This window comes from Lagopus muta, chromosome 1, assembly GCF_023343835.1.
Source record: "Lagopus muta isolate bLagMut1 chromosome 1, bLagMut1 primary, whole genome shotgun sequence".
Lineage (NCBI taxonomy): Eukaryota > Metazoa > Chordata > Aves > Galliformes > Phasianidae > Lagopus > Lagopus muta.
The window spans coordinates 23,857,521-23,884,285 of NC_064433.1; the positions used below are offsets into that span (position 1 = coordinate 23,857,521).

The following is a 26,765-nucleotide window of genomic DNA, read 5'->3' on the forward strand; positions in this document are numbered from 1 at the left end:
ATATTTTGTCTTCTATTTTGGATGCTGCAGAACCCCACTTATGACTGCTGCGTCCGGTGGGGAGCTTAAGTTGGTAAAAATCCTTCTTCACTATGGTGCTGATCTTTCCCATAAAGACACTAATGGATGGACAGCTGAGGATTATGCTATTATTCATGGATATGCTAGGTAAACTTCTAAATTTATTGCCAGGTTTTCAGTCATCAGTGTTCAGTTTTGACCTTTTTGGTAACAGCACTAAGATTTAATGGTGTGTTGAGACCTATCTTGAAGATGTGTTCATTGGCATCTTCATGTACACTGTCCGTGTGTCTGCTGTCGATTTGAAAGTTGATGAAAGCTTCTGCTCAAAATTCTCTGTAAGATTTTAAGTGTTTGTTGCTAAGCTCATGTCTGCCTAGTATTCCTAGCATAAGCTCATGTCTGCCTAGTATTCCTAGCATATGCTATTAAAATGTAGCCCACAGACACAGAGGTTCAACTTGAAAAACTGAAATGTTTGTAAACTCTCTCAAAACAGAACCATTGTTATTACTGTCTTCAATTTCACTGACTAGGAGCCGCCTACGTTTTGTTTCAGAGGAGATCTAGCTGTTATCTCTTTTATTAAGTTACTAAGCAGTTTTACTAGTGCTACATATAAGCATTTTACCTGTGGGTGTTCATTCATAAGAGTGCTTGTATTTGTAAAAACTGGACTGCAAGAGGGTACCAGGCAGTACCCTTAACTTAATAACTTCATAGATCTGGAGGTACATCTGAAGAATAGATGTGTGTGGAGTATTTGAGTATGCTACAGTCATGCAATAAATACAGTATGTTACCCTTAGTGAATATACAAATTGTTTTGGCTATGGATATGTCTAGGATGGATAAGATGAGGCTCTTCTTATTCCATTAAGTGTTGTATACAGCTAAGGGATTATTTTCCCAAATGCATTTCTTCTTTTTCTATCTACAGTCTTAGTAAACAACTGGCAGAATATGCAGACTGGGAGAACACAGGGAAAGCTTGTGCAGGTGCTTCCCGAGGCACCCGAGTACCGATGACTCCTCACAAGGCAGGAGCTGCTGGTTTTACATTGGGTGCACCTGCTGTGAACAGAGAAGGTAGGATACCTAACTGTGGTAGAGCTAATGGGAAAAATTATGCTGGCTTCTTCCTTAAGTTGGTTTGTATCTTTTAAGTTTACTGTGCTCAGTATGGACTTCAGTGGAAGCACCAGGTGGACTGTCACAAGAAGTGTTATGAATGTGCTTGCTTGCTGCTACTTTGCAGTGCATCTCAACAGGCTTTGAGGGCAGTTGTGACTTGTGTGCATTACATCCATCTGCTCATACACTTGTCACCTTCAGCCCACCAAGTTGCCCATTTATTTAAGTTTTCCTTTTAGCAAGGGGGAGGGGGGAAGACAAGGAACAAACTAGGTTAGAACAAACTGGCCTTGTTTTTTGGGTGTGCAATTTTACTTAGAGATGCTCATTCAGATTGTTATTCAGAAGAATCCAATTGTAAAAGCTGTAGTTTCATCCCAAATAGTTTTGTCTTCTATAGCAGCGAAGCAGCAGATTAATTGCAAGAAGATGCATGTTTTGTTGATTACCACTGGATTTCTGTCATTTTGTTTAGTTTCATCTGTACTAACCTCCTTTTAGAGTCATATAATTTCTCACTTTCAGTTACAATTGCTTTTGTTTATGCTGTGGGACATTAACAAAAATTATCTTGGAAAGGTAACTTCATTAGCATCAATAGTGCAGTGTTTATGCATAGTGTATCTTCTTGAACATGATTAGATTTCTAAAAAAAAATTTCTTCAACTTCAGTTAGTTTTATTTAAGAAAAAGAAAAGGACTTTGTGATCCAGAAAACTGTTACATTTTCTCACTGCCTTGTAATTAAAAGAAAGAATGAATTTGGAAAATTGAGGCAGTGATTATAAGCTAACATTGCCCTAAGGGAATCTTAAAAAATTGCTACTTAATATGAATGAAATTGTTTGCCTTGCAATTTACATTTCAGGCTCTAACATAGGAGATTTTGTTCATTCCTTATTTTTAAGGAATTTTATTGTGTCAGAATCACGTATCAGATGGGCAGCAGACTGTTCAAACACAATTAATTCCTTCTTTATTATAAAGCATTGAAAAATATGAACAAAGAATACATGGCATATTTTTTTCTTCCCGAGCTTATCAGAGGTGGAAGAATAGATTTTAGATACTTAGATATTGCCTTTGACTTAAGAGCAGTTGCTTTGAACTACACAGTGGTTGGAAAAGTTTCTTCGTAGGTTTTGGGGAAACACTGAAGGAACTGTACACTGGTATGTGCTGCAGTGGCTAAAAATACTGTCACTGTAGACATACTAGAAGGTTTTGAAGTTCTGTTTTCTTGTTTTTCAGTGGGGCTTGATCCAGTTGGTTTAATCATTGAAATACTGTTTTCACCCAAATTGCACCCAGTTGCTACCTTCTGTGCATGTAGGCAGTTGCTCTGGTACCCCATTGTAAGGACTGACAGGCCTGGGTTATTTTAAAATACATGACTTGAAGGATCCTTCTTCTGAGAACAGGGTAGATTTAGACTAGAAATTTTTTACTGTGAGGGTGGTGAGATACTGGCACAGGTTGCCCAGAAAGGTTGTGAATGCTCCCTCCCTGGAAGCATTCAAGGCCAGGCTGGATGGGGCTTTGAGCAACCTGGTCTAGAGGGAGGTGACCCTGCTTATAGCAGGGTGTTGGAACTAGGTGATCTTAAAGATCCTTTCCAACCTAAACCATTCTGTGATTCCCCTTGTGCTCATTCTCTTAAAGATGACACCGGCAGACGAGTGGGAGGGCACAGAGAGAAAGTTTAGTAGTGTAGTAGAAACAGTATTGCAATTAACTCTGCAGTCTCTGGCTTGCATTCACACCCTGCATTACGAGAGTCATTTTAATACACCACAGTAACAGTCTACAAAGTGGCCTTTAGAGGGGAAGCCAGGATGCTGAGACAGAGACCAGAGAAATACCCACTTTGGAATTCTTTTCCCTTTCCCTTTTCTTCTCTTTCGCTTTTCTCTGTTATTTTTCTGCAATTTAAAATTTTGACCTTATTCTTTCTGCTACTTCTGTACTTTCTAATTAGAAGAGAAGATTGTGAAGAATGTTGAACAGGTCAGCATTTTTTAACAAGTTTGCTCATGATTATTTGGATGTCAGAACATGAACCTTTGTATTAATCGCAGACAAACTGGCTTCCAGAACATACTGAATGAAGACCTCTTAGATTTTAAGTAGGAATTTATTTTTGAGAAAAATAATAGCTGTGCAATTCTTATTTCTTGTATGTCTACAGTGACAGTATTTTTAATCACTGCAGCACACAGTAGAGCATTGTTCCTTCAGTGTTTCCCCAAGTCACTAGAGAAATTGTCTCAGCATTATAAAGCTCTTACAGAAGTGAATCAGCACTCCTGTGTGATTTATATATCCTGAGGTCAGATGAAACTTTTCCTATATTCCCTCTTAAGGAAATGGAGAAAAGCCAGAAGGAATGAGAAACCGTTTAACTGTTTCTTAAATGTATGTTTCTGGCAGAAGCCATTTTTCCACATCATTGTGTGTATATGTGATAAAATCAATAGAATTAGGACAACCTTCTGCTCCAGGGAAATGTAACAGCTTTGTTGTGAAAGAATTTGATGTAGGGATAGTGTTCCACAGCTTCTCATTTGAAACACAGATGTATATGTGCACGCAAATGCATGTCATAGTCACAGTGTATTCTCCCAGTGCTGTAGCTTTGTCTGTATGCTTTTTGTGTTTTCCAAACTTCTGAGATTCTGCATGTATTCTGATGTCATTCTTTCATCTGTCCTTTCCATGCCTTTCCCTTAATGGATGTAGGAATGCAGCAGTCTTCTAAGCAGACACCAAGAACAGGAGAATCGAGGAAAGGTATTCTGCACAGTAGTATTTTAAATACCAAACATGTCTTGTGATGCACAAATACTTACTTAAAATTACTTATATTTGAACAGCAATAGATGACTTTTCCCATGGAGACTCAACAAGGTGAGGCTTTTAAAAATATCTAACACTTACTTGAGGAATTATTTGAGAGAACCAGTATTTACTTTGCTTTGTTTTTGAAGTTCTGAAAAAGAGGGCAGTAATGACACTTGGCATACTTCTGAGGAAGAAGAACTGGATTTTACACCCAAGGTACGGTGCCTTTATAAGAGAATGGTTGTGTAAAATAAGTGATTTGAAGGTAATTTTCTCTGATAGAAAGAAGCTGCTTTTCCAGCCAATTCATTCTTTATTGTCCTAAAAGGAGTCATTTGCCAACATTTCTTCTGCTATGAGTTTTTCCTAAAAACTTGTAGCTTTGGCAGAACATGCAGTAGATTTGTGGTTTGGGGCAAAGGAGCAGTAGATATTAAGATGAACTACCACGTTGTATTAGTTGTTCATTCAGTGAGATTTGCAAATCCTAGGAGTTGATAAGTTAGTAAATAACCTATTCTGTTTTCTTTCTAACTTTGCTATTGTTTCCCCTAATTTATATGATAGAATTCTAACTGATAATGAGAAAGAACATTTATTTATCAAAATCTAGTGAAATTGTTCGTTGCCTGGTTTGCTTTCCTTCCTCACTAGGTTGCTTGAGTTGTTCAAATAAGTATTTTTTCTTTTTTCCTTCTTCTGTGAGATGGAATTCCATGCTTGTATATAATCTCACACTGCATGATTTTCTTCATTTTTTGAATAGTTGGATTTTACTCTTTATAAGTTCCATGTGCTTATCCTGCTGTTTTTATGAATGTTCTGAAGGATTGCCAATTTTTTTAGTGATGTCTGGAGTATTTAGTATGTTGCACTGGGATTCTGTAGTGGTTAGGAATTTTGGTTTGGTAGCTCAGCATGCTCTGTAATGCTGGAGATGCAAAGATGTGTACTTTAAACATTGTTCCATTTTCTTGCACTGATTTAAGGGGAATTAATGCATATTTCTAGCCTTATTTTGATGTTTGCAGATCTTACACTAGGTGGAGTTGTATTAACTAATTTAGGAACTTTAATAGATATTTGAGTTGTGGGCACTTACAAGTAGGCAGCCAGACTCTACAATCCCAAGTGTAGTTGTATTTTACCTATGGATTAAAAAACTTTTTTTTTTTATAATTGTTATGCATCTACAGATAGTTGTGAATAGTCACTGACTTGTACACAAGAGGAATGTTTGTGTAATTAAAATTGAAGGATCTAGCAAGCACCTAAGTCCTCTCAAAAGGGGACAGCCTGGTTGTATTTACTGTTCAAGATTTGATGTAAGTAAGGGATGTGTTTAAAAACAAACAAACAAAAATAGATGAAATAATTCTTTTTAAATGCATTTTTATTTACAGAAGCCACAGAAGCCAAACTTGACAATGTTATTGAATGTTTCCCAGAAGTTCAGCAATGTAGGTAAGTTATTTGGAAAAGACTTCATCATACAATGACATACAAAAGTAAGCTTGCTAAGTAATCTCATCTGGGTTTTGTTTGCTTGTGTTTGTTTTTCACTTGGCTACAGTAATTGAGGAAAATGGTGTTACAAGAACAGAGCACGTGGTCATTTCAGAGTAAAATAAGTCAGATGATAAAAATGAAGATACTGAGTCCCCTCCTAAGCCTTTGTGTCTTATCTGTCCTTCCCCTATCCTGCCATTACCTGGCTTTTCCATACAGTCCCAGATGACTCCTTTCCTTTGTTTTAAATGGATAAAATGCCTGTTGCTATTTATATAACCCATTTGATTCATATTCCTTTTTCCTTTTCTCATGCTTTAAGGTGGTGGTGATGGTTCTAGAGTTAAAAGTCCTAAGTCACAGAAGAAAAGCCTTACACACAAAAAACCAACAGATGCAAACCTGAACAGAGGAAAATGTGGAAAGTTGTTGAATGAAGATGGCTCAGATTCAAGCAGCCTTGAGGAAGATGAATTGGAGGAAGAGGAGGAAGATGAAAATGATGATGGAGATGACGATGAGGAGTGTGAAGAAGAAGAAGAGGAAGATCTTACTCAAGATGAAAAGGAGGAAGGAGATCTGGAAGATGAAGAAACTCAATCTAATGACGTAACGGAAGAGGAGCAGATAGGTAAAATAGAACCTAAAGAAGAAATTAATCAGAAATTGGGGTATCTTAGTAGTGTTAAGAATGAAGGGGATGAACAGTGTGGAGCTGAAAGTGTCTCCAGTGATTATCAGGAAATATGTAAAAAAATCAATGAAAAGATGGAGGGATCTGTTGACAGTCCTGTGTCTTTTATAGATGGATCTCACAAAAGGTTGCAAGAGAATATAACAGCCATGTCTCCAAAGCAAATGAATAATGAAGTATCTTACGAGTCAGCACCAAAACAACCTATCCTTCAAAATGTAAATAATTTGCAAGATAAACAAGAAAGCTGCAAGAAGAAAAGCATAATGCAGAAGATATTTCACAGAAATACAGCCTCCTCTTCTGCAGACTCTGAAATGACAGTCTTGAAAAAAGGGATGCCTCAGCCCCTCTCAAAAATTGGTGGTGATCTTCAGGAGAAGTTCAGTTTCAGCGATGTCCTCAAAAGTATTAGTGGTTCTTCGTCAACAAGGGGAAGTATAAAGCTTGAAAATCAAAGACGAAGCTCTGTCACGGATGATGAAGATACTGAAGCAGAGCAGTATAAACAGGTAGATATTAAATTGCATAAAGCACAGAAACAAGAAAGTGAAAACCTGCGTCTAGGTCGATGTAAGGAAAATCTAAGGACAGCATTTTCCTCAAGCACAGAAGTAAGTGTGGAGGGATGATTCAATTGCAAGGGTTTATGAAGGGTAATAAGTATATTATTACTATAATTATATATATATTATATATATAATTATATTTTATTATATTTTTATTATATAATAATAATTTATATAATTATTACTATAATTATATATATTATAATACTATATTATAATAATATAATATAGTATATTATATAAGTATAAATAAGTAACAGTAAACTGTATTCCTGTTAATGCTTACCATGTATCTACATATCTATCATGGTATTTTGATACTAAAGATATCTTAATTGTAGCCAAAGTCATTTCTGAAATTTAAGAGCAGTATCAGACATTATTTTCAATATTTTCAGTGTGTGATTGCTGAGTTTTTGAAGGAGAAAGACATGAAACTTCATTCTTTCTGGAATCTGTGGACTTTCTATTACATAAAACTGAGAGAATGGTTAATTTCTGTTAAAAGTTGCTGCCATTTAGTAGAATTCATGGGGGTAATGACTGCAACTTAGGAAAGGAAAGGAAGTTTTGAATGCAATTGAGGGCAGGAAGCTAGTGAAATTGTGAGCTAAGTAGGCAGATAGGAGGAATGACGTCTGAATAACGTAGATGAAAGTGGAATTAGACCGCCACAAGGAAGTGCTTCTCAGGGGCTTTGCATAACCAGGGATGAAGTTTAGAACATGAGGCACTGCTGTTCCATTGTGCGGATTCCCAGTGAGAAATTGAAGGCCTTTAGAAACCTTGTTGCGCTTTGCTTCATTTTCTTACTGGTGGGAAGTGTGTTCCAAGTTGTTCATGTGTGGTGAAGAAGATAGTGGTTTCTGTTTCCAGCTGTTTTTGTCCCTCTCTTTTAGGAAGAGTCGGCTAAGTGGGAACAAGAGAAAGAACAGAAGAAGGAAGATGCTGGTGGGAAGCTGCAAACTACAGTTTGTGATGAAGTGAAAAATTCTGCTTGTAGTAATAAGCATCAAGTCCACAACAAAGAAGATGCTACTAACAAGAGAGGTGAGTTTAAATATTGATCCTGATTGTTCCTCTGTAAGTATTAATGCTCCTTAAAGGAAGTAAAATGATGATTAGCCTTGAAGATGATGAACTTTCGTGTTACCTGTGTACCCCAGTTTGCAGTGGGAGAGAAGGTTTGCAGCTTTTGTTCCCTTTTAGAGATCACAACTTGTGTTGCTGGATTCCAAATGATCATGTATGTGTGAAGCAAGTTGCTTTCTTAATTTTGTTGCTGTGTTCTCCATGAAGTGATTTGAACAAAACAAGTAGGTAGTGTAGTTGTGTCTTGTATGTGACAGTCGTGTTTCCCTTTCTGGTAGATACTACCAGATTGAGAAGCTGTGTGTTTTTCAGGGCTTCAGCAAAGAGCACGCTTGAGTCAAACTGTGAGAAAACTCTTGCAGTGCTTCACCTTGTTCAGTTGTAAAATGTGGGAGGTCTCTTCCATGCTACTCCTCTGTGTGCTGGAGAGCATGAGCAGCTCAGAGAGAGTTGGGTACTTTGGTACTCACGTCAGGGTCTCAGAGCAGGGGAAGATACTATTGCCATTCTCTGTCTCCAGAGCATAGCTTGCTGCAGTAGCTATTTTCAGAGCATGTGTAGCTGTTGGTCAGATGCTGCAGAGAGAGTCTGGCAGAAGCACTGAGGGTACGTGCTCTTCTCTCTTTGCACATTTTCCCCTAAGCGTGCATTTGGCAAAGCGTAGATAGTCAACACCCAGGCTGGAATCGACAGTTATGGTTTTCCAGAGTGGACACCATCACTACTGTGTGGCTCATTCCTGCACATTTTGCACGTGTTTCTGTGTGGGTGCATCCTGAGTTTGTTTTACGTTTCATATTATTTACACTTACAATTCGGTGATTCTGTGATACACAGTGGAGTAGCTTAGATTGGAGCAATGAATGTGGTCTTTTCTGGACGGGAGTTTGGTGAGAAGAGATTAAACTGTTAAGTGATAAGACGGAAAGTGCTTGCAGTTGTCTGGGCCAAGTGTTGGAACTGTGAGCTCCATTTTTCCATTTTCAAATGTCAGTCCTTAAGTGTCTGCCTTCTCGGAAGGTGCAGGGTAATGAGTCTTAGTCAGGTGTTGCATTTGCCTACAGCAGTCAGGGGAGATGTTGCTTGATAGCGCTAAGCAAGGAGCCGTGTGTGTTGGCAGTTTCCTGTTAGTGTGAGGGTATTTTGCATCTTTCTTTTATGGTATGTCTTGTACAGTGGAAGGTGATAGTAAATGCCAGATGATGGTGGTGTAGGCTAGAGGGAAGATGACTCAAGCTCTGCGTGTGCCGAAACTGAAGCCCGCTGGAGTTTCTTCCTGAGCATTGTCTAAACATGAGGGACATAGCCATGTCAGCTGTCGTTCTTAGGCATCTTTTGCTGGAAAAGAGATAAAGAGGAGTGAAGAGAATATGTGTCTATGATGTGTCTGGTAACTCATTTCTTGATTTGTCCTGTGCTGTAGAATTGTTACTCATCTTTCAGATCCTGTGTTTGATGGAGGATAAAAGTGGAGTGCAGTAAATTCTCAGTGTCTCTCTTTGTCCATTCTTTGTAGGTGCCCTGCCAGTAGCAGGACCAGAGCAAGAGGAAGAGTCTGATTCTCCCTGGGATTCTGAGGTACTTTCTGTGAAACGTGCATCTCCCCCGTCTGGGGGAAAGTCGTATGAAAACTATGTGTGAGCTTGCCTTCAAATTCAGAGCCCTGCCCTCCATGTGGTTTATTTCCCTCAGTTGCTGCTGCTCTATGTCCGTAACTGGGGATCCTTGAAGTACTTCGAGTGTAGGTTCTGTGTTCCGTTAGGTCGGGCTCCTTACAGGGGCCTCCTGGCTGCTGGCTTTTGAGTTGGGTTTTCTAGCTCATACAGCAGCACAGTTTATTGCTGCTTAAAAATGTAGGAGCTTCTCAAGGAGGCTTGTGTGAGAAGTAGTTTTCTTCCACTGTGCGGCTCTGTTCTGCTGATCCCGTCAGAGTTAAATGGATGCCCCTAGGGCGAGCAACCTAGACATTTAGATTCTTCTGTACAGAACCTCTGTCTTCTGTAGATAGACTTCCTCCATTTTTCAAACTTGTGTTCAACACAGACACCAAGTGTGCTGGCTGTGTTTATCCATTCTGCCTGATGATTCACAAGATGAGAGTGAGCAGGGTCTGTAGCTAATTCCCCTCTAGCTTTTGTGGTGAGGGGAAAAAGACTCATTCCCCACCCCTTTCTTAGAAATACAAGACTTTCAAGGTAACCTGAATCTCAGTTAGCTTTGCCTTGTTAGCCTTTAATCAAAGGAAATCGTGTTTGTTTGTTTGTTTGTTTGTTTGTTTTGCATCGTAGTGATGCATTCCCTTACCCCTGTGCCCCAGGAACATAAGCTCACATTGGAATGTCAGGCACAAATTTGCTGTAAATGTTGGATGGACACAGAGCTGCAGCTACTTCTCTGCAATCAACATCTTGATTTCCCGTGTTAATTTCTTTTGTGGCTATCCGGTTTGCCAGCCTTTATCAACATTACAGAATAGTTCAGATGAGTTGTGAGGATTTTTTTGCCCTTTTATTAGAGATACATAAACCTTTCATTCATTTGATTAATTTCTGTTAAAAGTTGCTGCCATTTAGTAGAATTCATGGGGGTAATGACTGCAACTTAGGAAAGGAAAGGAAGTTTTGAATGCAATTGAGGGCAGGAAGCTAGTGAAACTGTGAGCTAAGTAGGCAGAAAGAAGGAATGACTTCTGAATAACATAGATGAAACTGGGATTAGACCGCCACAAGGAAGTGAAGCTTCTCAGGGGCTTTGCATAACCAGGGATGAAGTTTAGAACATGAGGCATTGCTGTTCCATCGTGCGGATTCCCAGTGAAAACTTGAATGCCTTTAGAAACCTTGTTGCGCTTTGCTTCATTTTCTTACTGGTGGGAAGTGTGTTCCAAGTTGTTCATGTGTGGTGAAGAAGATAGTGGTTTCTGTTCTTCCCAGCTGTTTTTGTCCCTCTCTTTTAGGAAGAGTCGGCTAAGTGGGAACAAGAGAAAGAACAGAAGAAGGAAGATGCTGGTGGGAAGCTGCAAACTACAGTTTGTGATGAAGTGAAAAATTCTGCTTGTAGTAATAAGCACCAAGTCCACAACAAAGAAGATGCTACTAACAAGAGAGGTGAGTTTAAATATTGATCCTGATTGTTCCTCTGTAAGTATTAATGCTCCTTAAAGGAAGTAAAATGATGATTAGCCTTGAAGATGATGAGCTTTCGTGTTACCTGTGTACCCCAGTCTGAAGTGGGAGAGAAGGTTTGCAGCTTTTGTTCCCTTTTAGAGATCACAACTTGTTTTGCTGGATTCCAAATGATCATGTATGTGTGAAGCAAGTTGCTTTCTTAATTTTGTTGCTGCGTTCTCCATGAAGTGATCTGAACAAAACAAGTAGGTAGTGTAGTTGTGTCTTGTGTGTGACAGTCGTGTTTCCCTTTCTGGTAGATACTACCAGATTGAGAAGCTGTGTGTTTTTCAGGGCTTCAGCAAAGAGCACGCTTGAGTCAAACTGTGAGAAAACTCTTGCAGTGCTTCACCTTGTTCAGTTGTAAAATGTGGGAGGTCTCTTCCATGCTACTCCTCTGTGTGCTGGAGAGCATGAGCAGCTCAGAGAGAGTTGGGTACTTTGGTACTCACGTCAGGGTCCCAGAGCGGGGGAAGATACTATTGCCATTCTCTGTCTCCAGAGCATAGCTTGCTGCAGTAGCTATTTTCAGAGCATGTGTAGCTGTTGGTCAGATGCTGCAGAGAGAGTCTGGCAGAAGCACTGAGGGTACGTGCTCTTCTCTCTTTGCACATTTTCCCCTAAGCGTGCATTTGGCAAAGCATAGATAGTCAACACCCAGGCTGGAATCGACAGTTATGGTTTTCCAGAGTGGACACCATCACTACTGTGTGGCTCATTCCTGCACGTTTTGCACGCGTTTCTGTGTGGGTGCATCCTGAGTTTGTTTTACGTTTCATGTTATTTACGCTTACAATTCGGTGATTCTGTGATACACAGTGGAGTAGCTTAGATTGGAGCAATGAATGTGGTCTTTTCTGGACGGGAGTTTGGTGAGAAGAGATGAAACTGTAAAGTGATAAGACGGAAAGTGCTTGCAGTTGTCTGGGCCAAGTGTTGGAACTGTGAGCTCCGTTTTTCCATTTTCAAATGTCAGTCCTTAAGTGTCTGCCTTCTCGGAAGGTGCAGGGTAATGAGTCTTAGTCAGGTGTTGCATTTGCCTACAGCAGTCAGGGGAGATGTTGCTTGATAGCGCTAAGCAAGGAGCCGTGTGTGTTGGCAGTTTCCTGTTAGTGTGAGGGTATTTTGCATCTTTCTTTTATGGTATGTCTTGTACAGTGGAAGGTGATGGTAAATGCCAGATGATGGAGGTGTAGGCTAGAGGGAAGATGACTCAAGCTCTGCGTGTGCCGAAACTGAAGCCCGCTGGAGTTTCTTCCTGAGCATTGTCTAAACATGAGGGACATAGCCATGTCAGCTGTCATTCTTAGGCATCTTTTGCTGGAAAAGAGATAAAGAGGAGTGAAGAGAATATGTGTCTATGATGTGTCTGGGTGTAAAGTTGTCCTTGAACGTAACTCATTTCTTGATTTGTCCTGTGCTGTAGAATTGTTACTCATCTTTCAGATCCTGTGTTTGACTGATGGAGGATAGAAGTGGAGTGCAGTAAATTCTCAGTGTCTCTCTTTGTCCATTCTTTGTAGGTGCCCTGCCAGTAGCAGGACCAGAGCAAGAGGAAGAGTCTGATTCTCCCTGGGATTCTGAGGTACTTTCTGTGAAACGTGCATCTCCCCCGTCTGGGGGAAAGTCGAATGAAAACTATATGTGAGCTTGCCTTCAAATTCAGAGCCCTGCCCTCCATGTGGTTTATTGACCTCAGTTGCTGCTGCTCTGTGTCCATAACTGGGGATCCTTGAAATACTTTGAGTGTAGGTTCTGTGTTCCGTTAGGTCGGGCTCCTTACAGGGGCCTCCTGGCTGCTGGCTTTTGAGTTGGGTTTTCTAGCTCATGCAGCAGCACAGTTTATTGCTGCTTAAAAACGTAGGAGCTTCTCAAGGAGGCTTGTGTGAGAAGTAGCTTTCTTCCACTGTGCGGCTCTGTTCTGCTGATCCCGTCAGAGTTAAATGGATGCCCCTAGGGCGAGCAACCTAGACATTTAGATTCTTCTGTACAGAACCTCTGTCTTCTGTAGATAGACTTCCTCCATTTTTCAAACTTGTGTTCAACACAGACACCAAGTGTGCTGGCTGTGTTTATTCATTCTGCCTAATGATTCACAAGATCAGAGTGAGCAGGATCTGTAGCTAATTCCCCTCTAGATTTTGTTGTGAGAGGGAAATAGACTCGTTCCCCACCCCTTTCTTAGAAATACAAGACTTTCAAGGTAACCTGAATCTCAGTTAGCTTTGCCTTGTTAGCCTTTAATCGAAGCAAATCGTGTTTGTTTGTTTGTTTGTTTTGCATCGTAGTGATGCATTCCCTTACCCCTGTGCCCCGGGAGCATAAGCTCACATTGGAATGTCAGGCACAAATTTGCTGTAAATGTTGGATGGACACAGAGCTGCAGCTACTTCTCTGCAATCAACATCTTGATTTCCCGTGTTAATTTCTTTTGTGGCTATCCGGTTTGCCAGCCTTTATCAACATTACAGAATAATTTAGATGAGTTGTGAGGATTTTTTTGCCCTTTTATTAGAGATACATAAACCTTTCATAAATTTGATTAAAAAAAAAAAAAAGAAAAAATTGTACTAGTTCTCATGCATGTGTTCTGTATTGTACAGACGTATTCTGGAACTCCAGGGAATGTATCACCTGTTGTGGTGCTCCCACCTGCAGTTGAACGCGGATTATGCTCGCAGAGTATTTCAAGGAAGCATGACAATGGTAACTTTCTCATAGATTGTATTTGTCTCTCTTTACAGACAAGTGAACTTTTTCCAGTGTTTGCCTTAGGAGCCCTGTTGTGCTGTGGTTATGTGCTACAGCAATGAAGAAGTGCTTGGCTATTGTTAATTAACGCCAGCTAACTCTTCACTTGCTGGCCTGTTTGATTAGTCAAGGAAGTTCTTGTGTTCATTATGTGTTTTTTTGGACATGTATGTTATTTGTTTTTGGTTTTTTTTTTTGCTTTAACTCGTTGCTTAATGTGGTAAGAGTGGTATCTAGTTTAAGATTTACCTGTTTGAGGATTCAGTCATTCCTGGATAGTCAGCAGAAGAAAAATATCATCTGGTTAAGCTTTTTTTTTTTTTTTTTTCTTTTTTCCGTAGCTTTATCTTTTATAGGTTTCTGTTGTGCTTTGAGTAGGAACTAAAATGTGAGGACAAATTTAGGTTTTGTTGCTGAGGGTTTCTGCCCGCAGGTTGTGGCATTTGCCTTGTGACCATCCTGATTGAGAAAGGGAGTTTTGCTACTGGAATAAGGCTTTTATCTTTTTAAAAATGATTTGGAAATCCAGCTTATAGTATGGGTATAATGACTAAAAAGGCTAATCCAAATTCAGTTTAGTAAGATGGAACCAGATTTTTTTTCAAGCTTCTGGGAGCTCTAAATCAACTTACTGTCATGGAAGTCTGCTTCATATGATTCTGTTAAGTTTGAAATCAATATGGAAAGGGGGAAGAGCTGATAGTGATAATCTTTCTAAGGTATTTCCATGTTACTTCAGTACACTACGTGTACTAAAATCACATCTTGGTGGTTTTTTATTAATATTTTTTTAATGTGAGACTTCTTCTGTGGAACCATTCCTAGAAGCATTTTCTATACTTGTTTCAGAGGACTCAAACTATAAGATGACTGCAGCACAGAATTCAAGAAATGCATGGGCAGTAGGTTGTGTGAGTTTGGAAATAAAATTGGACACAAAACTTCACAAATATTTGGAATAATGCACATGTGCATTACAACCAAACAACATTTGTATCATTTATTTCCCTGCAAGCTAAACCAGAGTGATCAGTTGAGAACCAGCTTAGTTTTACCTCATTGAATGACATTTGTATGAGATTTTTGTGTCTGTACCCTTGCTCTCTGTAAAGCTGTTAATGAGAAAGCAGCCTCAACATTGAGCACTAGTGGGATAGAAGTAGTCCTAGTGCTGCTGGATTCTTTTGTGATTGTTCATAGAGCTTTCTGCACTAATTAATCCTTTTAGAAAGCAGAATTCAGCTTCCAAAAAGAATAAAATATTTTAACCTTGTTTTGTTAACAGGCATGACTTAATGCTTCACAGGGATTGTTGTCATTCTGTGATTTAACATTTTTAATAAAAGATGCATGATGGGAATTACTCTGCATTTCTTGCATACTGCTGTGAATTCTCTGTGATAAGATAATTGAATATTAGCTGTTGCACTCTCAATGAAGTAAAGCATCCAGCCAACAATTGCAGAACCTACTGATGTTGTACAGAGTAAAAGGTATCTTCAATTAAATAAAATAGCGCTTTCATTTTTCACCTGCAGGCTTTTCAGAGAAATCCAGTGATTTGCAGGTAAATGATTTTCATTTCAGTCTACTTGTCCTGCTTGCTAAAGAATATGTAGTTCCTTTGAATTTATCTTCTTTTGTTCATTGGATTGTCTTTCATAGTTGAAGGTTTCTGCAGTTTTAGAGAGGAATGAAACACCTTCAAAAAAAGAAAGGAAGAAATCAGGTAATGGTGACTTTGGTATTTTGAGTTTAACTTCAGAATCTTTCTGGAGAAGCGCATTTAATTAAGCATTTGATTCACTTGTTTTGCAGATCTACAGGAGGAATTGAGTTTAGAAGATGTAGACAATATTGAAGGTACTTTTAAAAGGTTTTTTTTGTCATGTTCCTTTGTGGGCACACACATTCTACTTGTAAATTCCTGCTATTAATGTTTGCTATGTTATTTCAGCATAAGATTTAATGAAATATGCCTCTATCTGTGAGTGCTTTTTCCTCTAGTCCGCTATTCAGTGCTTGTAAAAACCTTTCTACAGCATAAGCTTCTTCCATCTGCTATCATCACCCCTTGTCAGGAAGTCTTCAAATTTACTTTTCTTCCTGTTTCTGAATATACCAGTTTCTAGAGGAGCAATAGGAAGTATGTCCTATGTCTGGTTCCAGGCAAGGGATCTGCAAACTGAGCTGTCCAGGAACTGCAGGTGGGACAGTAAGAGTGATTGCAGGCTTATGCTGCACTTAGCATGAGTGATTATTCACCTGACTTTTCTCTACCTCTCTGACAGTTGTTTTAAAACATGTAATATATATTCTCTCCTGAAGCCCCTCCTCTCGTTTTGGTGAAACTGACCACTGAATTTAGAGCTAGGGGAAGAATGTAGGGAAGAAGGTTTAAGTGGGAGGTAATGAGTGGAAGTACATTCACAGGAATTCCTTTTTGTTGGGAAACAAGGATAAAAGTGAAGCATCTAGATCATACACTATATATATATATATGGGAGAGAGGATATATAACCTTAATGGGTTTTTAGTTTCTTCATTCTGATGTGTATGAATTTAAGTGTTTGTTAGCAAGATGCAAAACAGTTCTCTATTCAGGTCTTAGAATTTCTACAATGAGCCCCTGAAAATACAAATCAGGTGAAAACCTATATAAGCAGGCATACGAAGTAGATGATTAAAAAAAATTCAGAAAACTATTACAGCTTCTGAGTATGGAATGGAAATTGTTCCAAGCTGTTTGACATCCTTGTCTTAGGAAAAAAGGTACTGTTTCTTTTGACAACAGTAGGGGTTAAACTTGACTCCTGAAAAAGTGTATGTGTGTGTGTATTTGCAATGCATAAAGAAAAGGAGGTTCTCTTCTGCAGTGATAGTATTTCTGTAAGATGCAGTAAGGATTGTTAGAATCATAGAATTATAGAATTGGACTGGAAAGGGCCTTTAAAGATCACCTAGTTCCAACCTCGCTGCTGTGGGTAACCTGTTCCAGTGCCTTGCCACCCTCATCAAGAATTTATTCCTTATCTAAACTGTCTTTCAGTTTAAAACTGTTACTCTTTGCACTGTCACTACAGGCCATAGTAAAAAAAAAAAAGTCTTCCTTCATCTTTTTATAAGCCCCATCAATTAGGGGCTTATATGAAAGGCCATAATATGGTCTCTGCAAAGTCTTTTATTTTCCAACACTGTCAGCTTTTCTTCATAGGAAAAGTGTTCCAGTTCTCAAATTATTCTTTGTGACCCTCCTCTGGACCTGCTCTAACCGGAGATTTTTGTGCTGGGAGCCCCAGAGCTGAACTCAGTACTCCTGGTAGGGTTTTGGAAGAGTGGAGTAGGAAGGGGACAGTCATCTCTGTTGGCCTGCTGGCCATGCAGTGCCTCTTTTGTGGCCCAGGGTGCAATTGGTTTTCTGGACTGCAAGCATGCATTGGCAGCTTGTATCTAAGTTTTCATCCAGCATTATCCCCAAGTCCTTTTCCACAGGACTGCTCTCTGTCTGTTTGTTGCCCAGTCTGAGCTGATGATTGCCCAATGCAGGTGCAGGACTTTGCACTTGGCCTTGATGAATGTCATGAGGCCTGTTTCTCTAGGCTGTCATTGTCCTTCTGAATGTCATCTCTTTTCACTAACATATCAGCTACACCACTTGGCACCACTTCCTTATGTACTAAACAATCCATCCATCATATTTCTCCAATTTAGAGAGACAAGTATGTTATTTGAGCCCATGTAAAAAGTCTTAAATCAAGGTAGCTAACATCAGTTGCTGTTTCTTAATCTGTCACTGCAGTCACTCCATAATAGAAGGTTGGTTGGATCCTGGGAAGTACCTCCTTTTTTACTCTTTTTAAAAACAAGTGTGTTTCCCTTGTTACGGTCACTGAGGGTTTCACCTGACTGACACAACTCTTTAAATATGGTGGATAGTGATTTGGCAACCTCATTTATCCATGATCTCGGAGGTCTTTTCCAATCTTTCTGATTCTATGATTCTGTGAGTCTTAGTTTTGTCTGTTTTATGCAGTAATGTGAAATGTAGTCCAATAATGGTCCAGGATGTTATAACATTGTAAAGTTGGGTAGGAAAATCAATTTTCTCATAGCTCATATTATGTCAGCATAGCATTTCATATATTTTCTGTTAATCCTTCCTTGTCTCTTTTTTTTTTTCTCTCCATCTATGTGTTATCTTGAAGATCAGGTATTAAGAAGGATATGTGAAAGTTTCTCTGACTTTTGGGTTTGGGTTTCAGCAAGCTGTATTTCTTCTGCAGAGCATTGTGACTCCTGTGGTACATGTATTTCTAACTCTAAAAGGGTTGAATGAGACTCTTCTTCATACAAAATAAGGAGCAGTGAAAATAGCTAGAGGAATCTAGCCAGTTACAGTATAGCATACAGTGTGTCATTGTATATAAATATATTTCTACATATACATAAACCATTTGAGATCATTAAAGGTGTATTTGTGACCGCTTGTACTGATTTTCCTCAAACTTCCCTTGTGCATGAAAGGGAAAATGCCCTGAGAGAGGGTAGTTCACAGAGATGCATCTTTAAACTGTGTTATATTATCTTCAAATCATAAATCATACACTTGAGAGATTGTGTTAGTTTGTGTTATTTTCACATAAATGCAACGACTCAGAATGTACTGTAGGTATAAATAAGTCGTAATAAGTCACGTTCATTATAAAGAAGGAATTTCTTCACTGTAGGTGAGGGCTCAGAACATATCTTTCATGTGTCATCAGCTGAAAAAGAGACGGTCAAGGATGCCATTGAAAACTGTGGAAGGCAGGTATGTGAAAGCAAATATTATATCTGAATTGGTAAACTGTATTATGTGTTAATGTATAAGAAAGCTTACCAGTCAGTAAATGGTTCTGAGAAAAGAGTCTTGTACATGAAGTTTGTATCATTTGAAGTTAGATACTGTCTTCTTATGGTTGTGTAAAATGCTTGCCGTTGTGATGGATACTTGACATTGTCCTGCTATGTTTCCAGCTGGTTTGCTTAAACATTGACCTCTGTTTTTCTTTGTGTGCAATGCTGATAAAAAGTGCAGTCACGTGGTGGGTTTTTTTTCCTATGCAAAATACATATTCAATTAGGAGCAAGACTTTTCTATCATGTGATTATTTATTTGACAAAACATGCCAGATTTTCCTCTTTGTAAGAGAAAGATTAAGCAAAACCTTGAAATATGATGATCTGTCCATGCATTCTCTGCCTCTGCAAAATATATCCTTGTCTGATCAAGTTAATAAGTGTTTGAAAATATATTTTTTGGAGGCCATTGTAGAGGAATATAAACCAGGTATCCTGTTTGTACTGGGCATACAGGACTGCGTAGGGGTCTCCAGTGAGCATCTGGAGTCTTCTGTAATACCTCAAGGGACAGTGGAGTAAGAAATAATATCCATCATACATCCAAGGCACCATGGAAGAGGGATGTGATTAATTTCAGCAGATAGAGAACAGGACTTAAGTGTTGGAAGGTGATAGCAGATGTGCAGAGTGAATGGAGCTTGGGAGTGGAGTGGCTGAGAGAGGTGGTGACTGAGATACTCCTCTGCATTGTGAAAGATTTTTGTGGAGTTAAGATGTGGGAGGAGAAAAGGGCCTGTATAACCAGAGTAAGAAGATCAGTGGTTGTGGTCCCTTGGGACGCCAAGGTGGCAGGCCTTATTCAGAAGGGAACACAAACCAAGGATAATGTTGCAGGGACTGAGGCACACAGTACAAGCAGTCAGCACCAGAGAGGAGCCAGAGATATGAGGAGGCTCGGTAGTTTTGATAGATGTCTTGGTTCATGATTTTGGGCTGAGGGCAGCAGCGAACAGGTTTTCCTAGTAAATATTTGTCTTGGGAGCTTGGAATGTAATTTAATAATTTTGACTCTGGGGAGCATAAATGATTGTAATGTAATCAGTCCCTTGTGGTGGATAGTAAAAAGCTTGTTATGATCACTCACACTGTGTTAACTCAACTAACAGGGTATTGTAAAGTGCCAGTCAGTAGAAAGTGATGGAGGATGGGAAAATTTGGGCAGTTGTGTTTTATGTTGTTCTTGATTGTTGGTTTCTTTTGATTTTTTTTTTTTTTTTTTTTTTTTAATTTTTATTTTTATTTTTTAAGTACTAAAACATAAACTGCATAGTGACACCTTTTAGCCTGCCTGCTCTCTGTAGTTGGCTAAAGCAATTCTCATGTTTGGAGAAATTTAATGGCAGAAAAACTATTGTTTCTAAACTAGATCCTTTCATTTTGAGGAAAAAAGAAATAAGGTGGTACCTTTGTTTTTTGTTGTATGATAGAATGAGTTTGCAATGTAAATTACATGGCTTAACCGTAATTTCCTTTTTCTTGGTAATTTTTCTGTCTTTACCTGCTTACTTAAGGATAAATATGTTTTAGAAACTACCAACTTGATAGAAAACCCAGCATATGAAATACAGACTGACTTGCCTTGATCTGAATCTCAGTTAGCTTTGCCTTGTTAGCCTTTAATCAAAGCAAATCGTGTTTGTTTGTTTGTTTTGCATCGTAGTGATGCATTCCCTTACCCCTGTGCCCCCAGAACATAAGCTCACATTGGAATGTCAGGCACAAATTTGCTGTAAATGTTGGATGGACACAGAGCTGCAGCTACTTCTCTGCAATCAACATCTTGATTTCCCGTGTTAATTTCCTTTGTGGCTATCCGGCTTGCCAGCCTTTATCAACATTACAGAATAGTTTAGATGAGTTGTGAGGATTTTTTTGCCCTTTTATTAGAGATACATAAACCTTTCATTCATTTGATTAATTTCTGTTAAAAGTTGCTGCCATTTAGTAGAATTCATGGGGGTAATGACTGCAAATTAGGAAAGGAAAGGAAAAAGGGAAAAGGAAAGGAAAAAGGAAAAAGGAAAGGGAAGGAAAGGGAAGGAAGTTTTGAATGCAGTTGAGGGCAGGAAGCTAGTGAAACTGTGAGGCAGAAAGAAGGAATGACTTCTGAATAACGTAGATGAAACTGGGATTAGACCGCCACAAGGAAGTGCTTCTCAGGGGCTTTGCATAACCAGGGATGAAGTTTAGAACATGAGGCATTGCTGTTCCATCGTGCGGATTCCCAGTGAAAACTTGAAGGCCTTTAGAAACCTTGTTGCGCTTTGCTTCTTTTTCTTACTGGTGGGAAGTGTGTTCCAAGTTGTTCATGTGTGGTGAAGAAGATAGTGGTTTCTGTTCTTCCCAGCTGTTTTTGTCCCTCTCTTTTAGGAAGAGTCGGCTAAGTGGGAACAAGAGAAAGAACTGAAGAAGGAAGATGCTGGTGGGAAGCTGCAAACTACAGTTTGTGATGATGTGAAAAGTTCTGCTTGTAGTAATAAGCATCAAGTCCACAACAAAGAAGACACTGCTAACAAGAAAGGTGAGTTTAATTAAATATTGATCTTGATTGTTCCTCTGTAAGTATTAATGCTCTGTGAAGGAAGTAAAATGATGATTAGCCTTGAAGATGATGAACTTTAGTGTACCCCAGTCTGCAGTGGGAGAGAAGGTTTGCAGCTTTTGTTCCCTTTTAGAGATCACAACTTGTGTTGCTGGATTCCAAATGATCACGTATGAAGCAAGTGGCTTTCTTAATTTTGTTGCTGCGTTCTCCATGAAGTGATCTGAACAAAACAAGTAGGTAGTGTAGTTGTGTCTTGTGTGTGACAGTAGTGTTTCCCTTTCTGGTAGATACTACCAGATTGAGAAGCTGTGTTTTGTTCAGGGCTTCAGCAAAGAGCACGCTTGAGTCAAACTGTGAGAAAACTCTTGCAGTGCTTCACCTTGTTCAGTTGTAAAATGTGGGAGGTCTCTTCCATGCTACTCCTCTGTGTGCTGGAGAGCATGAGCGGCTCAGAGAGAGTTGGGTACTTTGGTACTCACGTCAGGGTCTCAGAGCAGGGGAAGATACTATTGCCATTCTCTGTCTCCAGAGCATAGCTTGCTGCAGTAGCTATTTTCAGAGCATGTGTAGCTGTTGGTCAGATGCTGCAGAGAGAGTCTGGCAGAAGCAGTGAGGGTACGTGCTCTTCTCTCTTTGCACATTTCCCCCTAAGCGTGCATTTGGCAAAGCGTAGATAGTCAACACCCAGGCTGGAGTCAACAGTTATGGTTTTCCAGAGTGGACACCATCACTACTGTGTGGCTCATTCCTGCACATTTTGCACGTGTTTCTGTGTGGGTGCATCCTGAGTTTGTTTTACGTTTCATATTATTTACACTTACAATTCTGTGATTCTGTGATACACAGTGGAGTAGCTTAGATTGGAGCAATGAATGTGGTCTTTTCTGGACAGGAGTTTGGTGAGAAGAGATGAAACTGTAAAGTGATAAGACGGAAAGTGCTTGCAGTTGTCTGGGCCAAGTGTTGGAACTGTGAGCTCCATTTTTCCATTTTCAAATGTCAGTCCTTAAGTGTCTGCCTTCTCGGAAGGTGCAGGGTAATGAGTCTTAGTCAGGTGTTGCATTTGCCTACAGCAGTCAGGGGAGATGTTGCTTGATAGCGCTAAGCAGGGAGCCGTGTGCGTTGGCAGTTTCCTGTTAGTGTGAGGGTATTTTGCATCTTTCTTTTATGGTACGTCTTGTACAGTGGAAAGTGATGGTAAATGCCAGATGATGGGGGTGTAGGCTAGAGGGAAGATGACTCAAGCTCTGCGTGTGCTGAAACTGAAGCCCGCTGGAGTTTCTTCCTGAGCATTGCCTGAACATGAGGGACATAGCCATGTCAGCTGTCATTCTTAGGCATCTTTTGCTGGAAAAGAGATAAAGAGGAGTGAAGAGAATATGTGTCTATGATGTGTCTGGGTGTAAAGTTGTCCTTGAACGTAACTCATTTCTTGATTTGTCCTGTGCTGTAGAATTGTTACTCATCTTTCAGATCCTGTGTTTGACTGATGGAGGATAGAAGTGGAGTGCAGTAAATTCTCAGTGTCTCTCTTTGTCCATTCTTTGTAGGTGCCCTGCCAGTAGCAGGACCAGAGCAAGAGGAAGAGTCTGATTCTCCCTGGGATTCTGAGGTACTTTCTGTGAAACGTGCATCTCCCCCGTCTGGGGGAAAGTCGTATGAAAACTATGTGTGAGCTTGCCTTCAAATTCAGAGCCCTGCCCTCTATGTGGTTTATTGACCTCAGTTGCTGCTGCTCTGTGTCCATAACTGGGGATCCTTGAAATACTTTGGGTGTAGGTTCTGTGTTCCGTTAGGTCGGGCTCCTTACAGGGGCCTCCTGGCTGCTGCCTTTTGAGTTGGGTTTTCTAGCTCATACAGCAGCACAGTTTATTGCTGCTTAAAAATGTAGGAGCTTCTCAAGGAGGCTTGTGTGAGAAGTAGTTTTCTTCCACTGTGCGGCTCTGTTCTGCTGATCCAGTCAGAGTTAAATGGATGCCCCTAGGGCGAGCAACCTAGACATTTAGATTCTTCTGTACAGAACCTCTGTCTTCTGTAGATAGACTTCATCCATTTTTCAAACTTGTGTTCAACACAGACACCAAGTGTGCTGGCTGTGTTTATCCATTCTGCCTGATGATTCACAAGATGAGGGTGAGCAGGGTCTGTAGCTAATTCCCCTCTAGCTTTTGTTGTGAGAGGGAAAAGACTCGTTCCCCACCCCTTTCTTAGAAATACAAGACTTTCAAGGTAACCTGAATCTCAGTTAGCTTTGCCTTGTTAGCCTTTAATCAAAGCAAATCGTGTTTGTTTGTTTGTTTGTTTGTTTGTTTTGCATCGTAGTGATGCATTCCCTTACCCCTGTGCCCCCAGAACATAAGCTCACATTGGAATGTCAGGCACAAATTTGCTGCAAATGTTGGTTGGACACAGAGCTGCAGCTACTTCTCTGCAATCAACATCTTGATTTCCCGTGTTAATTTCTTTTGTGGCTATCCGGTTTGCCAGCCTTTATCAACATTACAGAATAGTTTAGATGAGTTGTAAGGATTTTTTTGCCCTTTTATTAGAGATACATAAACCTTTCATAAATTTGATTTAAAAAAAAAGAAAAAATTGTACTAGTTCTCATGCATGTGTTCTGTATTGTACAGACGTATTCTGGAACTCCAGGGAATGTATCACCTGTTGTGGTGCTCCCACCTGCAGTTGAACGCGGATTATGCTCGCAGAGTATTTCAAGGAAGCATGACAATGGTAACTTTCTCATAGATTGTATTTGTCTCTCTTTACAGACAAGTGAACTTTTTCCAGTGTTTGCCTTAGGAGCCCTGTTGTGCTATGGTTATGTGCTACAGCAATGAAGAAGTGCTTGGCTATTGTTAATTAACGCCAGCTAACTCTTCACTTGCTGGCCTGTTTGATTAGTCAAGGAAGTTCTTGTGTTCATTATGTGTTTTTTTGGACATGTATGTTATTTGTTTTTGGTTTTTTTTTTGCTTTAACTTGTTGCTTAATGTGGTAAGAGTGGTATCTAGTTTAAGATTTACCTGTTTGAGGATTCAGTCATTCCTGGATAATCAGCAGAAGAAAAATATCATCTGGTTAAGCTTTTTTTTTTTTCTTTTTTACGTAGCTTTATTTTTTATAGGTTTCTGTTGTGCTTTGAGTAGGAACTAAAATGTGAGGACAAATTTAGGTTTTGTTGCTGAGGGTTTCTGCCTGCAGATTGTGGCATTTGCCTTGTGACCATCCTGATTGAGAAAGGGAGTTTTGCTATTGGAATAAGGCTTTTATCTTTTTAAAAATGATTTGGAAATCCAGCTTATAGTATGGGTATAATGACTAAAAAGGCTAATCCAAATTCAGTTTAGTAAGATGGAACCAGATTTTTTTTCAAGCTTCTGGGAGCTCTAAATCAACTTACTGTCATGGAAGTCTGCTTCATATGATTCTGTTAAGTTTGAAATCAATATGGAAAGGGGGAAGAGCTGATAGTGATAATCTTTCTAAGGTATTTCCATGTTACTTCAGTACACTACGTGTACTAAAATCACATCTTGGTGGTTTTTTATTAATATTTTTTTAATGTGAGACTTCTTCTGTGGAACCATTCCTAGAAGCATTTTCTATACTTGTTTCAGAGGACTCAAACTATAAGATGACTGCAGCACAGAATTCAAGAAATGCATGGGCAGTAGGTTGTGTGAGTTTGGAAATAAAATTGGACACAAAACTTCACAAATATTTGGAATAATGCACATGTGCATTACAACCAAACAACATTTGTATCATTTATTTCCCTGCAAGCTAAACCAGAGTGATCAGTTGAGAACCAGCTTAGTTTTACCTCATTGAATGACATTTGTATGAGATTTTTGTGTCTGTACCCTTGCTCTCTGTAAAGCTGTTAATGAGAAAGCAGCCTCAACATTGAGCACTAGTGGGATAGAAGTAGTCCTAGTGCTGCTGGATTCTTTTGTGATTGTTCATAGAGCTTTCTGCACTAATTAATCCTTTTAGAAAGCAGAATTCAGCTTCCAAAAAGAATAAAATATTTTAACCTTGTTTTGTTAACAGGCATGACTTAATGCTTCACAGGGATTGTTGTCATTCTGTGATTTAACATTTTTAATAAAAGATGCATGATGGGAATTACTCTGCATTTCTTGCATACTGCTGTGAATTCTCTGTGATAAGATAATTGAATATTAGCTGTTGCACTCTCAATGAAGTAAAGCATCCAGCCAACAATTGCAGAACCTACTGATGTTGTACAGAGTAAAAGGTATCTTCAATTAAATAAAATAGCGCTTTCATTTTTCACCTGCAGGCTTTTCAGAGAAATCCAGTGATTTGCAGGTAAATGATTTTCATTTCAGTCTACTTGTCCTGCTTGCTAAAGAATATGTAGTTCCTTTGAATTTAACTTCTTTTGTTCATTGGATTGTCTTTCACAGTTGAAGGTTTCTGCAGTTTTAGAGAGGAATGAAACACCTTCAAAAAAAGAAAGGAAGAAATCAGGTAATGGTGACTTTGGTATTTCGAGTTTAACTTCAGAATCTTTCTGGAGAAGCGCATTTAATTAAGCATTTGATTCACTTGTTTTGCAGATCTACAGGAGGAATTGAGTTTAGAAGATGTAGACAATATTGAAGGTACTTTTAAAAGGTTTTTTTTGTCATGTTCCTTTGTGGGCACACACATTCTACTTGTAAATTCCTGCTATTAATGTTTGCTATGTTATTTCAGCATAAGATTTAATGAAATATGCCTCTATCTGTGAGTGCTTTTTCCTCTAGTCCGCTATTCAGTGCTTGTAAAAACCTTTCTACAGCATAAGCTTCTTCCATCTGCTATCATCACCCCTTGTCAGGAAGTCTTCAAATTTACTTTTCTTCCTGTTTCTGAATATACCAGTTTCTAGAGGAGCAATAGGAAGTATGTCCTATGTCTGGTTCCAGGCAAGGGATCTGCAAACTGAGCTGTCCAGGAACTGCAGGTGGGACAGTAAGAGTGATTGCAGGCTTATGCTGCACTTAGCATGAGTGATTATTCACCTGACTTTTCTCTACCTCTCTGACAGTTGTTTTAAAACATGTAATATATATTCTCTCCTGAAGCCCCTCCTCTCGTTTTGGTGAAACTGACCACTGAATTTAGAGCTAGGGGAAGAATGTAGGGAAGAAGGTTTAAGTGGGAGGTAATGAGTGGAAGTACATTCACAGGAATTCCTTTTTGTTGGGAAACAAGGATAAAAGTGAAGCATCTAGATCATACACTATATATATATATATGGGAGAGAGGATATATAACCTTAATGGGTTTTTAGTTTCTTCGTTCTGATGTGTATGAATTTAAGCGTTTGTTAGCAAGATGCAAAACAGTTCTCTATTCAGGTCTTAGAATTTCTACAATGAGCCCCTGAAAATACAAATCAGGTGAAAACCTATATAAGCAGGCATATGAAGTAGATGATTAGAAAAAATTCAGAAAACTATTACAGCTTCTGAGTATGGAATGGAAATTGTTCCAAGCTGTTTGACATCCTTGTCTTAGGA

The 26,765-nt window shown here is 39.3% G+C and overlaps 1 protein-coding gene across 33 annotated transcripts in view; it reads left to right on the forward strand.

The window, feature by feature from the left end:
• The window catches only part of ANKRD26 (ankyrin repeat domain containing 26), a 59,854-nt gene that overhangs the window by 4,255 nt on the left and 28,834 nt on the right, over positions 1-26,765 (forward strand). For 5 of the 33 annotated variants that reach the window (XM_048956903.1, XM_048956924.1, XM_048956923.1 and 2 more), the window contains 16 exons: positions 31-168; positions 962-1,110; positions 3,895-3,945; positions 4,029-4,062; positions 4,143-4,212; positions 5,400-5,460; positions 5,828-6,813; positions 7,668-7,818; positions 9,377-9,438; positions 10,817-10,967; positions 12,551-12,612; positions 13,631-13,733; positions 15,317-15,345; positions 15,444-15,507; positions 15,597-15,641; positions 18,506-18,588. In XM_048956903.1, the coding sequence (XP_048812860.1) occupies positions 31-168; positions 962-1,110; positions 3,895-3,945; positions 4,029-4,062; positions 4,143-4,212; positions 5,400-5,460; positions 5,828-6,813; positions 7,668-7,818; positions 9,377-9,438; positions 10,817-10,967; positions 12,551-12,612; positions 13,631-13,733; positions 15,317-15,345; positions 15,444-15,507; positions 15,597-15,641; positions 18,506-18,588 (2,239 nt within the window). Of the gene's footprint in view, positions 1-30; positions 169-961; positions 1,111-3,894; positions 3,946-4,028; positions 4,063-4,142; positions 4,213-5,399; positions 5,461-5,827; positions 6,814-7,667; positions 7,819-9,376; positions 9,439-10,816; positions 10,968-12,550; positions 12,613-13,630; positions 13,734-15,316; positions 15,346-15,443; positions 15,508-15,596; positions 15,642-18,505; positions 18,589-21,050; positions 21,202-22,775; positions 22,838-23,858; positions 23,962-25,537; positions 25,567-25,664; positions 25,729-25,817; positions 25,863-26,765 lie in introns of all 33 variants that reach the window. The other 28 variants (XM_048956942.1, XM_048956969.1, XM_048956988.1 and 25 more) reach the window with 27 other exon arrangements.